Source organism: Erpetoichthys calabaricus, chromosome 2 (assembly GCF_900747795.2).
Source record: "Erpetoichthys calabaricus chromosome 2, fErpCal1.3, whole genome shotgun sequence".
NCBI lineage: Eukaryota > Metazoa > Chordata > Cladistia > Polypteriformes > Polypteridae > Erpetoichthys > Erpetoichthys calabaricus.
In genome coordinates, this window is record NC_041395.2 from 133,054,841 (window position 1) to 133,071,391 (window position 16,551).

The 16,551-nt window shown below is 34.8% G+C and overlaps 1 protein-coding gene across 1 annotated transcript; it reads left to right on the forward strand.

The window, feature by feature from the left end:
* Positions 1 to 2,292: 2,292 nt before the first annotated feature.
* Positions 2,293 to 14,033, forward strand: LOC114643381 (extracellular calcium-sensing receptor-like). Its single transcript, XM_028791972.2, has 6 exons — positions 2,293 to 2,498; positions 2,742 to 3,036; positions 6,774 to 7,589; positions 7,676 to 7,903; positions 10,073 to 10,196; positions 12,828 to 14,033. The coding sequence occupies exons 1-6, from the start codon at positions 2,299 to 2,301 to the stop codon at positions 13,733 to 13,735; spliced, it is 2,571 nt and encodes an 856-aa protein (XP_028647805.2). The 5' UTR covers positions 2,293 to 2,298; the 3' UTR covers positions 13,736 to 14,033.
* Positions 14,034 to 16,551: the final 2,518 nt, after the last annotated feature.

Here is a 16,551-nt window from a genome sequence, read left to right on the forward strand (position 1 = left end):
AAAAAAATGCGCCATTTTGTTACAGCCTATGAAAGACTTGCTGATCATGTTTTCTAGACTCAGTATATATGGGCTTTTCAATCAGCGCGGGCACGCGCATTCATCTTGGATGATTAGATCCAGCTAAACTAATCTACTACATGGCTGCGTTTGAAAAACCGACTTATACCGGATGAGTTTCACCAGCATTAACTCATCCAAGATGAGGCATCTGATCTCGGATGATTTAAGCGACGTACAGAAAATACCCCCCAGGTGTCTAGCCAGCAGTGAAGCAAACACAGTTTGCTATATATCACATCCCTCTATATAATCTTGGTAAAGGGTCAGTTCTGACATTTCTGACATTTACCTTTTGCTTTGGTGCATAGAGAGATGAAATTCCCCTTTAATACATCAGATTGCTGTAGAAAAATACTGGTAGTGCTGACATGCAGCAATAAGGTAGATACTTCATCATCGGCAAGAACATCCAATTGAGCCTCTATGTCAGACATCCAGCCCTGGGAGACATTTAACATTAACTGCTGGTTTAACATAGTTTGGAATTCTAACATTCTATGGAATCGCCAATTATGAGAACTTTATTTTTCTCAGGGTCCACAGGTGTGCTGCAGAGTGCTGAGAAACTGTTCTGGGTCCCCCGTCTCACTGTTACCCACTCATCCTGTGGCAGAATTGGTATTGCTGATTTTGGCCACGCACTGACTACAATGGGACCTGGAGGGACTGAAGCAGAAGTGGCAGAATTTTCTAAACAAACCGAGTCTATCCAATTTTTCAGTTTGGTTAATCTCTATCAAGTTCCTAACGGGATCCTCCAATTCACGTATTTCAATGACCAACTCTAAATTAACTAAGCTTCTTTGGAAGGTGAAGCTGTCTGTATTGTCAACCGGAAAACCTGAACTGTACATGCTGCAGGACACATAACATATAAATGTGCCCTCAACAGGCCGGGAACAGATGCAACTTACGTTCAGCACCAAGTTCATCTTTATCCCTTTCTGTGGTAGCTTCGGTGCTTTCTGCATTCAACTGAATCACTAGGAGACCAACAGCTTTAAGCTTTTAATACCTGCTGAGTGATCAATTTCATCTTTGTTCTGTTGGTTACCTCTTCTCTGAGGATTTGATTAGTTTTCGGCTATTCTTTTCTGGTGCTTGTAAAAAGCAATGTGTGAGACATTGCTCTCATCTCACCAAAAGGCAAGGGACAGTCCCAACAGGGACCTACAAAAAAGAGAAATAAGGTGGAAAGACAGGAGCTGCTAGTGTATGAAGGAGCCTTCATTGTAAGGTAACTTGGAATTAAATCTTATATTGGCTTTAGTTTACGAAAGAAGCCTGTTTGAACAGAAAAGAAGCTTATGAGATTCCACTGGGATGCAGGAGGGCAACATACCAGACAGAGAAGGGTTCATTGTGCAGGACAGGCAATTCAACATATATTGAGGTGCCTGACTAAGACAAAGAGATATAGAGAGAGAGAAAGTAAAAGAGGCTTGGAAGAAATGTCAGTAAACCAGCAAGCAGTAACAGTACTATCACACTTGATGATGGCCAACATGGGAATCAAACAGTTTGGTAGCTATCTCGGAGACTTGGCCCTTTAAAGGCTACTCAGAGCTAAATGTTGTAGGAGTAATGAGTGGTGGCTACTAGAGAAAAACCTAGCATGGTGTTGCTTTAGTTATAGTAGAGCCACCTCTTCAATCTGACTCCAGTGCTGAGTTCAGAAGTGACACTTGAACAGAGTTTAAAAGTCCTATTTTAACAGAGATGAATAAGTCTAAAGTAAGTATAAGAGTTGGGAAGAAGAATGATGATAGTGTAGGAGTGATGAGGGAATTGGTGGAGGTCTCTTTTAAGAGGTCAGTCATCTGAAATTAGGAATATTCGGCACATGTATGGATGCTAAGTGTATGCTTATCTAGTTATAATATAAAAAATGAGTTCATAAAAACATATACATCAGTTTTAGGTATCATAACGTTTCAAAACTTAAAAAGTAGACATTTCCACTTCTAGTATATGACTTTATTAGCAGAAATCAATAAATAATTTAAAATTATGGCAAATTCTAAATTGTGGAAAGGCAATTTCTAGTAATGCTTTGATATTTTTGTCTTTATTTTCCTTAGGCAATTCTAAATGTGAAATTACCATAGGGAATCATTTACATTAACATAACATTCTGAAACTTGCTTAATCCAGTTCAGGGTCGCAGGAGGCTGAAGTATAGTATAAAAGCCAATTGAAAGTTCAGCTTCTGAGCTTTCAAAACACTCTTCTAAAATGTTATTCTTAATTCTAGTCATAATTTATATATTTGGCAGCACTCAGGATCCTTTCTGCAGACTGCAAGGACAGCCAAGTCAGCCTATGTTTTCACAGAATGGAGATATTGTAATCGGAGGCATTTTCTCAATGCATTACAACCTGATACTTAGAAAACCTACATTTAATGTTATACCTGAGCCACTGAAATGCAAAGGGTTCGTAAATAATAGTTTAATTATATGTTATTTATTATCCAGAATTACACTTGCTAATAATATCTGTATATTTAAGATAAAAATAACTGGTTACAGTTTTTGTTGCCTGGATGTAACATAAACTTTAAAACAATAATAATTTTTCAATAATTTAAATAAATATAAACATCATTCCATATTGTACATATACTAGTATATGCAACCTCTGTATAATAATAATAAGTATTTGCTTTATTTTCACAGGATTAATCTGAAAGGTTTTCAGTTTGCCCAGGCAATGGTTTTTGCCATTGAAGAAATCAATAACAGTACAGATCTTCTTCCTGAAATTTCTCTTGGCTATAAAATATTTGATGGTTGTAGTTTTCCACTATTGGCTATAAAAGGAGCAATGGAGTTAATAAATGGGCCAGAGGATGAGATGACCTTTAACGAGTCCTGCTCTAAATCATTTTTTGCTCCTGGACTCATTGGGCAATCTGACTCAACGTCAACCATAGGAATGGCAGCAACTCTTGGTCCTTTTCATATTCCTGTGGTAAGGCATGAAGTATTTATTCATTTGTTTCAATATGTACTTTCCTTCCTTTATTGTTGTGTATGTATATATTAAATTGCATTTCAATCTTTTTGGGAAGGATATACTGTATTTACAGGTAATTCAAAGTCTGTTGAATGTGTCTTTACTGCACACTGTACAGTATATGCAACTGTATGCATAGACTGTACATGAACTTTACTAACTACATAAAATTCTGTAACTCGCAAAATCAGAAACAAATAAATGTGTTAAAAATAATAATTTTACTTTTTTTCTGTTCCACTTAAAGCAATGGCATGATAGCACAGTAGTAGCGCTGCTACTTCCTAGTAAGGAGACCAGGGTTCATATTCTGCCTGTGTATGTTCACCCTGTGTCTGTGTGGGTTTTCCTCCGGGTGCACCGGTTTCCTCCGACAGTCCAAAGACATGCAGGTTAGGTGAATTGGTGAGGATATATTGCTCTAGTGGGTGCTTGGGGTGTGTGTGTGTTTGCCCAGTGGCAGAATGGCATCCTGTCCAGGGTTTGTTCCTGCCTTGCACCCTATGTTAGCTGAGATAGGCTCCAGCACCCTCCTCCAACCCTTTTCAGGTTAGTAAATGACATGACTTAAAGTCCTAACAAAACCAAAGGTTAAAGGCAATTTTGACAGAGGGTATGGAAATTGTATAAACATTGTCTATATTAATTGTACAATACAAATATATTTAAAACAATTTTAAAATTGTCAAGCACTTAGCTTGGACCATTAAATATAAGAAGTTGGTGGTTTATTTTCAGCAGAATTTTTGATGGGTCAGTTCCATTCACAAAGATTCTCAATAACATTCACTTGTATATTGATTTTCATTTCAGTTCATGTAATTAATGTTTAATGGTTCAGTGCCACTAAGTATTAAGAGAAATTAGCTTTATTAATTTCCTTGATTTTACTCTTCTTCAATGACTATCCAAATATTATAAAATGATATCAAAAAGATTAGAAACAGTCTGTACTGTAGCACTGGTACATGAAATGGCCACTCAGACAGAGATTATCAATCACATAGTTTTTTTTTTTCGTAAAACACAAAGGATATGTATTAATGATCTGGAAGTTTTTTTAACCAAGCAGTATAAAAATTGGTAATGACTTTGTATAATGTACTTTTGTAAATTAAATGATTTTGCATAAAAGTTAATTATAAATTACTGTAATACACTATCAGTTCAGATGATACTAATGCTTAAGTTCATTTCAGACACTAGGTGGGACAAAGGGTATTGTTTCTGGAGTTCAGCTCCATGAGACTGCGTTCATATCCATTCCTGGTCATAGTCTGCGTGAAGTTTGTATGTTGACAGATGTGTGGTCGGGTGGAGGAAGCAGAGAACCTGGGCTACTTTCCATACAATCAGTCTGTATCATTCTTCTTCACAACAGTCTACACTGCTTATTTGTTAATAATGCCTGGTAGCTAATACTTTATCATTTAAAGTTTGTTGGTTTCTTACAAATTAATCAACAAACCTTTCTTGCAATGTGTTTTTTTTTCTACCTCATTCGGCCTGTGTCTTATATACATTAAAGTCAGACACACAAAGTTATAAAATTTTCAAAGCTCTAAAATAGTCTTTCACTATTGACACTAGAATTTAGAGATCATAGTAATTATGCTAGAAACGAAAAAAAAGATAATTCAACCTTGTCATCAGTAGTATTACTATCATCACAACTCTAGGGATTTTTTAAAAATATTTTAACAAAGGTTGTCTTTTGTTTATTTTCTTGCAATATTATGTCAACTTATATAACTTAACAATATCTTTCAATATTTAAATGATTATTCATTTAAATTATTTTTATAAAGTAAATCTCTACTTGTAAACATAGTGCGTTATACGAGACAAAAAATTAAGACCTGTTAAAATAAATTACAAAATGAAATACAATAAAAACAAAACAGTTAAAGTGAACAAATTTCTTGCAATATCGTGTCAACTTATAAAACGCAACATTATCTTTCAATATTTAAATGATTAATAATTTAAATAATTTTGTAAGTTGTATGTATAAGCTTACATTATACTGCACAACAAATGAAAAGACATATACTGTATATGCAAGTTTTTAAGGATCCTATTGACATGGGGAAGAGAAAAATTTAATTCTTCTATACTCCAAATTTCCTTGGTTAGTCTGGCTTTCATTATACAGGGTGAGACAAAAAGCAGTATCACATTTGAAACGTTATTGTACAAAGAAACGCTACAAGATAAAATAAATTTCATTATGACACAAGAAAGGGTATACAAAATCATTTTTTTTCACTGTGTTTTAAAAATGTTGTCTTCAAGGTGGTGGCCATCATTAGCAGTACACTGTTTGAGATGATTTCTGAACATTCACATGACTTGTTAGGCCATTTCAAGGGGAATAGTGGAGATTTTGTGGTGAATAGTGTCCTTGAGGGCTTCAAGGTTTTGAAGTCGGTGTGTGTATACTTTCAACTTGACATAGCCCCACAAGAAGCAAATCGCACAGAGCGAGATCAGTTGAACGTGAAGGCCACCCGACATCCCCATGCAGGGATGCTTCCTTGGAAGCATCTCCCGCAAAACTTGCATGGATCCGTATGAGTTGTTGCTCCATCCTTTTGAAACCAGGCATCCACCTCATCCATTTCTTCCATTTGGAGCTGACAAAGTTCTCTAGCATTTCAATGTAATGTTCTGAAGTGACGGTGACTGTTGCTACGCCCTCCTCAAAAACGTAATGGCCTATAATGCCAAATTCTACAATGGCACACCAAACTGTAACAAGCTCATTGTTCAGGGGTCTCTGATGAAATTCACGAGGGTTGGTTTCAGCCCAGTATTGAAAGTTTTGCTTATTTACGCAACCATTCCAATGGAAATGTACCTCATCACTGCACATGACAATGGCATCTCAATGAACGATTTGCAGAATGTTTGCACACAACTCTCTACGGCTCTCCCAGTCTCTCTCAATGAGTTCCTGCACTATCATCATTTTGTACTGATGTAAATTAAGGTCCTCATGCAAAATCCTCCTCAAAGACATGTTGGAAATGCCTAAAGCAGAAGCATGTTTGCGCGCTGAATGTCTAGGAGACTGCAAAATTGATGCCCTTACAGCTTGGATGTTTTCAGGGGTTTGTACAGTCCGAGAACAGTGTGGATATTTTCAGTTGTACCCGTCTGTCTAAATTTAGCCACCTACTGAAGAATTGTTTTCTGATTTGCGATGTCACCGTTAGGGGGAATGCTGAAATGTGTTTGGAAGGCATGTTGCATAGTGATGATGGATTTGTTGTTTTTGAAGAATGCTTTGACAGCAACAGCATGGTACGCACCGGACCATGGAATCTGGCTGACTGAAAACTATAAGGGATCACCTATCAAAGGACCCCCACCCCAACCCACACAGCTGCATCTACCTCGCGCAATGACGTTGAGAAATGTGGTACTTCATTTTGGCTCACCTTGTATTACAATTTAATTAATTTATTTTATCTTGGGCACTGCATCAAATAGTATGAGTATATATTTTGTCACTTTAACTTAATATTTACTTCCTAATATGCTGGGTGTGTTTAGCTAAATGTACATTAAGTTCCTACAGCTATATGTTATTCTGTGTATCACTATAACAGATAATAGTTTTGAGACATTAAGGCAATGTTATATTCCTTTTTAAAAACCCGATTTACATTTCTTTTTTTTCTGCCTAGGTAAGCCACTTTGCCACATGTGCCTGTCTTAGCAGCAGAAAAGAGTTTCCTTCATTTTTTCGAACAATCCCAAGTGATTATTATCAAAGTAAAGCCTTGGCACAGCTTGTAAAGCATTTTGGGTGGACTTGGGTTGGGACAGTGAGAAGTGACAATGATTATGGCAATAATGGAATGGCAACCTTTATACAAGCTGCACAGCTAGAGGGTGTTTGTATTGAGTACACAGAAGCCATTTATAGAACTAATCCAAGAGAAAGGTTTCTTCGTACTGTGGAGGTTATTAAACAGTCCACTTCAAAGGTGATAGTTGCCTTTGTATCTGTGGTGGATATGGAATTTCTGATTAATGAGCTGCTCCTTCAGAATGTTACAGGATTTCAGTGGGTTAGCAGTGAGGCATTGTTTTCTGGAAAAAATCTTGCAACAGAAGCAAATTTTAAAATTGTTGGTGGAGCCATAGGTGTTGCAATTGTTAATGCACTGATGCCAGGGCTAAAGGACTTTCTGTTGAATATCCATCCTGCTAATGACCCTGGTAATATTGGATTAAATACCATATGGGAAAATACTTTTAACTGTTCATTATCTTCTCAAGACAATTCTTCCTCAATAAAAAAATGTACTGGTTCTGAAAATTTAGAAGAAATACGTAATGATTATACTGATGTAACTGATCTTGGTGTCACAAACAATGTATACAAAGCTGTTTATGCTATAGCACATTCATTACATAATCTTATCACTTGTCAAAATAAAGCACAATTTGAAAATCATAAAGTATGTCTAGACAAGAAGCAGATTGAACCATGGATGGTAACACTATTAATTTTACTTTACTTTTAGTTTGAAAATAATTTAGCTTTGTTATTAGATTTTTTAAAATAACATTTTAATTTCAGGTACTTCATTACCTTAAAAGTGTGAATTTCACAACGAGGAGTGGAGACATTGTTTATTTTGACAGCAATGGTGATCCAGTTGCAAAATATAACTTAGTTAACTGGCAGCTCACTAAGGAAGGTGTCACCCAGTTTGTTATAATTGGTGTCTACGATGCCTCCTTACCAGAAGGACAGCAGTTTAAAATGAAAAATGTGCCTATTATCTGGGCTGGTAACCAGTACAAGGTGAGGTTTTCATTACATTTAGGTACTGTACATTGCTTGATTTATTACATGTATCTTAATAATAGTGCATACCATATATATACTTGTGGATAAGTTGGGACTTGATCTTACTGTATAATTTCTGGTATTTTACTGTATATCGTCAGTCGTATAAGTCGAATGAGGAAAACTCACACTATTGGTCCAAGAGACTATGATATGCTAACGGCCACCTGAGAAAGTAACCATGGAGCACACTGCCTTTTTTTTCTATGTGGGTGTGGCAAAAAGTGCAATATAAATAAAATGTATTATTATTATTATTATGCACTGTATCAGCGCGTGCTCCTAACCTCTCTCTCTATTGTGCCCGAATACCCGAACTATTCTGAAGCAATGTTTGCACTGATTTGTGTTTTTTGTATCTCACACTCTCATACACCTTTATTGTAAGAGCATACCTTATCTACGATGAAGCGTTTGATCAGAAGGAAATATGAAGCTGGTTTTAAATTAAACGTCGTTGAAGTAGCGAAAGAAATTGGTAACAAAATTCGATGCATGTGAGAAACTGATGCGAGATTGTAAAAAAAAAAATATTAAGTGTCGTATTTTTGAACAGGCGTTTAAGTCAGGGTCTGATTTTATGATTGATTTTTACGGTTTCAAGACTCGACTTATACGTGAGTATATACAGAACTTCTGAAACAAAATTTGATAATGAAACATTTGGACCTCTGTTCGTTTTAAAGGCCCTTATTTTATTGCTATACAAATTATTAATTGTTTAGAATACTGAATTCTAAACTAACTGAAAACATGGTTCAGCTTCTACTGAAAAGTATTTACTAATTGGCTGAAATGAGATATATTTATGAGAAGCAGAGTGACATGTTGGTTAGCACTGCTACTTCATCACTATCAACCAAATCATAGTAAATATCAAGGGTTTTTCTTTAGACACAAGTTTTCCTCTGCCATACCAAAGACATATTAGATACTCAGAGAAATTTTCCAAAATTAAGTAAGTGTGTGTATGTGCATGAGTGCACTGTGTGATGAACTAGCACCACATTAAGAGTTGGTTCCTCTTATATGTTGGGGACTCCAACCCTTAAAACTTTTATCATTAGATTAAGTGAGTCTGAAAAGTGGATACATGCTCATACATTTGTGATAGTCCTTTTGGGTCACCAACGCTAAGACTATCATAGGAGCTATTGTATGCCACTTATCCTACACTAATGGCAAAAACCAAACTAAATTGAAGAAGATGATATGGGAATGGAAATTTACTATTATGTGAAAGTGAAAACCCTAAATATAAAAGCAGAAAAAGCCCAGGCAATGGTGTATAGAGGACGAGGAGTCCATATGGTATAGTTGATGGAAGAAAGTGTTACCAGAGATGAATGTGCAATCATAAACAATGAAGTGGTAGTACAAATAGTCTACATAGGTTACTAACTGTAAACCTATACACCATCAAAGAAAACATTTTGAAAAAAAGAATGGAAGCTTGTGTGAAATGGATGGATGGAAATGCCTGACAAGTAAAATGAGCAGAACAGATGTAGTGCTTAAGGATTATTAAAACAATAAAAAAACTAGATGCAAAGGAATGAGAGGACAGAGGCAACCAGGAAAATAGATAAAGTCATATAGTGGCCATTACACTTGTAATTGATGACTTTAAAAGGGGAGCTTGAAATTAACTCCTGGTAATAGAGATAATTAATAAATGAAAGAGAATTTAATAAGAAGCTATTGAAAGCAAGACAATAAAACGTTAGATTTTTTTTTCTACAGTATTTATTAAACTGATGTATTGCCACTGAATGTACAATATATTGTGTATTGAATCAAGGAGTGGGGACACGTTAAATAGGTGGCATAACCTTGATTATACTTAAAATGCAAAACAAGTATTCAGTCCCTAAACAAGAACATTTAGCCTCTCTGACTGTAATTTTCTTTGCAAATTTATCCCAGATTCATTTACACATATCTTAATATAGTCTTTTAAAAATATATTGCATTACATATTTATAGCAATATGTATAGTTCATTTTGTCTTAAGAAAATGGCTCAAGTTTTTAAAAATCCATACTTTATTTCAAACATAATAGTAACACAATACATTTGACTGCTTATTTTTAAGATAATGATATATAATAATCTTATTTCAAGGTACCCAAATCAGTATGCAGTGAACTTTGTCCTCCAGGTACAAGAAAAGCTGTTCAAAAAGGAAGGCCCTTATGCTGCTTTGATTGCATACAATGTGCTGAAGGAGAAATAACAAATAAAACAGGTAAAGTAAAAAAAAACTGTATATTTTGAATACAAAGCAGATAACCGTAAAAAAAAAAAAACCATGCCACACCAGAGTTAACCTGATGCTTTTTCACTAAAAATATGAGGTACACTTTAATATTCTTTATATTAACACCTGCCTTTCTTTGTTCTTGGTCTCATTTCCATTGCTGTGTGTCCTGTTGCACAATTTAAACCATAACTGTGTAACTAAATAATCTGGTTTCTATTATTTTGCATAGTTTAAATGCCAAACTATTGTTAAGCCCCATTTTTAAGAAGAGTCTGAAAATGAGTGCAGCTTATAATACGTGTATGGATTATGTTTTAAAAATCTACTATTTAACTAAATTAGTAACTATTTTTTACCTTGTGCAGATAACTCAGTATAGATGGTATTATTTTCTTATTGCTTTTTAAGTCACTATCTGGATCAGCCTTAACTGTTGTTAGAATTTTTTATTAAAATATCAGTTGACTATTATTTACAAATCTGAGCCTATGGATTCAGAGAACAAAAAGAAAAAGTTAAGACAGCCATCTTAGATTGGACAAGGCATTTATCAATTATCTAAATTTAATTTACTTTAACTCACCCTTTATAATATAACATGGTGTTGCACCTATCTGGACAATTTTGGGCAAAGGGCTGAATCCAAGACAACAGTTTCATGACCATTCACACTCAAGTAAATACTCAGAACTGGGCAGTTTAGAGATGCCAGTTAGCAGAACACAAACCTCTTTAGGATGTAAATTGAGTGTCCAAAGAAAACTCTCATAGATACAGAGAGTATATGGGCACTCCGCACAAACCTGTCCCTGAAGTTGTGAGTCAACAGTGCTAATCATTACACCACAAGAAGAGATACAGTAACATAATTTAAGAGTAAGGGCAGGCAGATAGAACCCAGGGTTTAATGCTTATGTTCAGAAAACAGAGGGAGGTCACTTGATACAACAATATCTTAGAAGCACATTTTTTTATTTTCTTTATGTAAAACATCTAAATAATGTATGTAAATAGTGTGAGAATCATTATATTTGAATCAATTATCCAAATACCTAGAGGGCATCATCTGGCTGCTATAAGTTAATCTATCTTAAGACTTCCTTGCAGAAATTTGGCTTTGGTCACAACTCTGTGTTCTTCAAACTGTAGACTATGTTTGGATTTGATTTAATAAATCACATAATATCACTAAATACTGCATTAACAGGACACCATACCTAAAATTCTCAATTGGCAGTTTACATTAGTTTATATTTAAGTTCATTCTAATACTATAAAACATTAACTTTTGACGTAGTTTTTATTTTTATTTAACATCTCTCACAAAAGAAGCCATTTCAAGGTATTGTGCTAGAAACAGAAAAGTTCATTTACTATTATCTAGTGTAATTGAAACATGGGTAATTTAAATTCAGAGCAAGGCCAAGGCATCCCAATTTTCATATGGCAGCATGCAGTCCATTTTTTTTTTGTCTTTTCAACTAAGTCTACAATCATAGAAAAAAATAGTTGGTAATTTAATAAAGTAAGCATTTAATTCTTTGTGTACTTATTTTTTTATATATTTTCTAATTTGACAAGTGCATAAAAGGGTGGGCAAAAGTACGTTTACAGTTGTGAGTACACAAAACAGAGTATATTCTTGTGTTATTATTTATTTATTAATTATTGTATCATTTATTTGTATTATTTGTCTTCTTCCTATTCTTATTTTTATTATGTAACATTCTTTTGAGTTAATAAAGCTATTGAGTTAATAAAGGTATTGTAATAATCATAACCTGCTTTGGTGTGATTGGTCAGTTTGGCTTTGGTTACTTAACAAAAGAGGAAGTGTGAGATGTGTAATGAAGGAATAAAGACATATGAGGCATGCTGAGAGAATAGCCTTCAAAGGCAGCAAGTATAAAAAGGTCAGAAGGTGAGAAAAGTGCCTCAAAAAATAATGACAAAGTTTAAGAAGCAGGTATTAATTGGGGAACAATTGAGAGAGGGAGCACTGGTTAAGAGAAGTTCACAAATATTGAGAAAAGATGTTGAAGGTACAAGTAGGGCAATAGATTGAAAATATTTTTTAATTATTCTATTACCTGTCTTCATCAGGTACTATGGCTATTCATTAATATATTTGCTGAAGCTTATTAAAATCTGCTGCAACTGTTGTGTTAGAATGCATGCAAATTGTAAGTTACAATTTCTTCTTCCAAAACCAAATTTTAAAATTAACACCAATCAACACATTCAGAAATAGATGTTATTTACAGTATGTTATGACAAACCGGTAGCTAACATCAGGCTTTGTACAGAGAAAAAAGAAGTATGTAAGGAATATGTGTTCACAAAGTATTGTAAAAAAATGTAGCGTACACTAATAAAGGTCACTGTATAAGTGAGGTAGCATGCTTTGTAAACTCTTTTAAAAAGGGTTACCATACAAATGACTATGAGATGAATATTGTAACAGTAACAACAGAAATTCAAGGTTGTTTTGTCCCTCTGTTGTGTTTAACGCTGCTGCAACAGATGTAGTCTTTTGGGACTACATATTGGAATAAGCAGGTTTGAAAAATGGATGGATGGTTGCCATTTCTTAATTTTTGTTTTTTATTTTTTTAGATTCCACAGAATGCATGAACTGCCCTCTAGAGTACAAGTCAAACAAACAAAGAGACCTGTGTATCCTAAAGGAAATTGAATTTTTATCCTGTGACGAAATCATGGGAGTGGTGCTAGTAATATTTTCTTTACTAGGAACATGTGCAACTGTAGCTACAGCCTCAGTTTTCTTTCATTTTAGACAGACTCCTATTGTCAAAGCCAATAACTCTGAGCTGAGTTTTCTTCTCCTGTTTTCATTATCATTATGTTTTCTGTGTTCCCTCACATTTATTGGTGAGCCCTCTAATTGGTCCTGTATGTTACGCCATACTGCATTTGGAATTACCTTTGTCTTGTGCATTTCTTGTGTTCTAGGAAAAACAATTGTAGTATTAATGGCATTTAGGTCTACACTTCCTGGAAGTAATGTTATGAAATGGTTTGGACCTCATCAACAACGGTTCACAGTTTTTGCCTTTACTCTCATACAAGCTATAATTTGCTTACTTTGGCTAATATTGTCACCTCCTTTCCCATATCAAAACACCACACATTATGTTGAAAAAATAATTCTGGAGTGTGCTTTAGGATCAACAGTGGCATTTTATGCAGTTTTAGGTTATATTGGATTTCTGTCAGCCATATCCTTTGTCCTTGCCTTTTTGGCCCGTAATTTACCAGATAATTTTAATGAAGCAAAATACATCACTTTTAGTATGCTGATATTCTGCGCCGTCTGGATTACTTTTATCCCGGCGTACGTCAGCTCACCTGGAAAGTATACAGTAGCAGTAGAAATATTTGCAATATTAGTTTCCAGCTTTGCTTTGCTTTTCTGTATTTTTGCACCAAAGTGCTACATTATTTTACTAAAACCAGAGAACAATACAAAGAAAAAATTAATTGGCAAATCAACAATAAAATAATAAACAATCATGCTTTTTATGTTGTTTTCTAAGGTTTTATACAAAAAAGCTTAATATACTCTCATTAGGAAAGCTTGTACATCTGCTTATTGTGCAATTATCTAATCAGCCAAATATGCAGCTGCAGGACAATGCATAAAATCATGCAGATACAGGTCAGGAAGTTCAGTGAATATTCAAATCAAACAACAGAGTGGGGGAAAACTGTGATCTCAGTGATTTTGACCGTGGCATGCTTTTTAGTTCCAGATGGGCTGGTTTGAGTATTTCTGTAATACTGTTTTCCTGGAATTTTCACACATAACTGTCTATAGAGTTTAAACATAATAATCCAAAAAACAAAACACATCTAGTTAGCATAATTTCTGTGGACAGAATGGCCTTGTTGATGAGCGAGGTGAGAAAAGAATGACCAGACTAGTTTAAGGCTATGGTACAGCAGATCCACTCCACAAGCCAAAAAAGGAAACCAAGATGATGAAGGCTACTCTCTGAATACACAAGCTCTTTCATTGTAGACCAGATCTACATTGTCAATTGACCTAACCTTCATTTCCCATTGGGATTAATAAAGTATCTATCTATCTATCTATCTATCTATCTATCTATCTATCTATCTATCTATCTATCTATCTATCTATCTATCTATCTATCTATCTATCTATCTATCTATCTATCTATCTATCTATCTATCTATCTATCTTTGGAATGTGAGTGGAAAATGGCAATACTTGGGGGAAAAAGATCTGTTGACACATGGAAAGCATGCAAACTCTGGCAACTGAAATGGAAACAAACTTCATTTCATAGTAGCAGTGCTAGGCACTTTAACATAGTGATGACCAGAAAAATTAATTTATTTTGACAGATAAACATATTTTTCAAAACTCGATTAAGATTAAAGTACATAGCACAGGTAAACCACTGCTAAATCTTACATTGTAAGTGTCACGGCTGATGCTAATTGCCACTGTGTTTTTAAATCTTTAATTGCTTCCCCAGTATGCATGTCATGTAGCTGTCCTTCCTTGACTTTTCCTTAACTGCTGCATTTCAAATGCCCATGTTGTTGCAAGTCTGAAACTCTATTCAGAAAAACATAATTAATGAGAGCTGTCATTTTTTAACACAAAATACCCCTTATTACCACCACAAGCAACACCATTGAATGTTGGTACCTAGGTGTAAATTGCTGTCTCTCTTCTCTGGCTCAAACTGGACTGTAATTATATATCCTTTTTACCTAAATAAATCTTCTCCTGCCATTATTATCAATATTACTGAACGTTAATTTTCAGATGTGAATTGTTTTCTTTCTTCAGCAGACAACTATAAAATAATGAACAGAAAATGCCTCACTTAATATCACTCACATTGTTTCACTATGCATGATGATGAAAAAAACATATCTGAAAACTGTTGGTGCTTCAGTTATTTCATTTTGGAAAAAAACTGACTACAAACTCAGTTGAAATGGCATTGCAATATTTTTGACACACCATGGAATAGGATGTTCACAGCCAGCATTAATTTGAGATGAGGAAGGGAAAACATGTGAAGTGGCACATAGTGGATGTAGCAACTGAACTGTAAGTGAAGAACACAGCAGTGGTCAGTAGCTCACTTACAGAGTATTCAAAGATACGTAAGACCCAACCATGAATGCAAATGAAATAATAAATAGTGAGCTTTACTTGTGAAAATGAAAGGACTGATACAATGGGGTACTTGACCATACATGATTTAATGGTAGATGCATACATGCATAAAGAAAACTGACTTATTTATTCTTTTATTTGCATGCATTATCAGGTCTGCTGTATTTCAGGGAAATTACTGTCTTAAATAAAGAATAGTTGAAATTGATAGTTGAGACTTGAAAGGTGGACATCCTTTTATTACAATAAGCTTGTCGGAGTCTGCTATGTGCAATGGTCATTGCAGGATGACAAGACAGGAATATAACAGACCACAATCTTACGTAAGTTAGGTTAATATGCATAACATAGTCAATAAACACATTAGTTTGCACCAATGAGCATACAGATAAATGTTATAATTTTTAGCACACCTATATCTTAATATTATCTAAAGGTTCTCGAAAGGTTAATTAAACAGATTAAAAGTCTGTGACATCTAAAGATCCTTATTGAAAACAAAAGTCGTTATAGCATTTTATCCTTGGTAGTGTACTGGGTATAAATGTAGAATGTCTTAGTTAAACAGGCAGTCACATTTAGAAGCACTTTACAAATTAATACAAACATTGTTCCCTGACACCTCTGTGAAAACATTGGAAGTGAGCTGTATTTACTTACAGATTGCTCCATCCACAATGTGTTCTTCTTTCTCCGTGTAAAACTGATGCTGACTGTGAACTTCATATACTCACTGCTTTGCTACTATATAAGACAATTGGCACACTTTGTGCAGAACTGTATCATGCATTATAAGCAAGGGTAGACACACACGTCGATAACCAGTTGTCCCTGATGAAACGTTGATACCTTTTCACACAGTGAAAGTCAAGCAAGCCCAAAAAGTCTAGAGTCATATTTTGGATAGGTGCTGATTTAAGTAACAAACAGTGGCTGTTATTATTCCCCATTTGGAGAAAGATCACACTTGATTGCCAGGCAATGATAGTATGACTAGTGATGTGGCTCTTAAGGCTTTAACAGACAATGTGAGGAATGTCACTGCTGACAATATTTTCACATCACATTTCATGTGAAATAAGCTATTTGTCCAAAAGACAAGCCTGCTACGTACCAAACTGTTAACAAAATGAGACTGGAGCAGTTAGTCTACTGTAA

What these genes read in the sequence shown, in the direction of transcription:
- LOC114643381 (XM_028791972.2), top strand. Translation starts at nt 2,299, where the DNA reads ATGTTATTCTTAATTCTAGTCATAATTTATATATTTGGCAGCACTCAG. An exon ending in GAGCCACTGAAATGCAAAGG is followed by an intron (nt 2,499 to 2,741) that starts GTTCGTAAATAA and finishes TTATTTTCACAG; the next exon opens with GATTAATCTGAAAGGTTTTC. An exon ending in AGAAATAACAAATAAAACAG is followed by an intron (nt 10,197 to 12,827) that starts GTAAAGTAAAAA and finishes TTATTTTTTTAG; the next exon opens with ATTCCACAGAATGCATGAAC.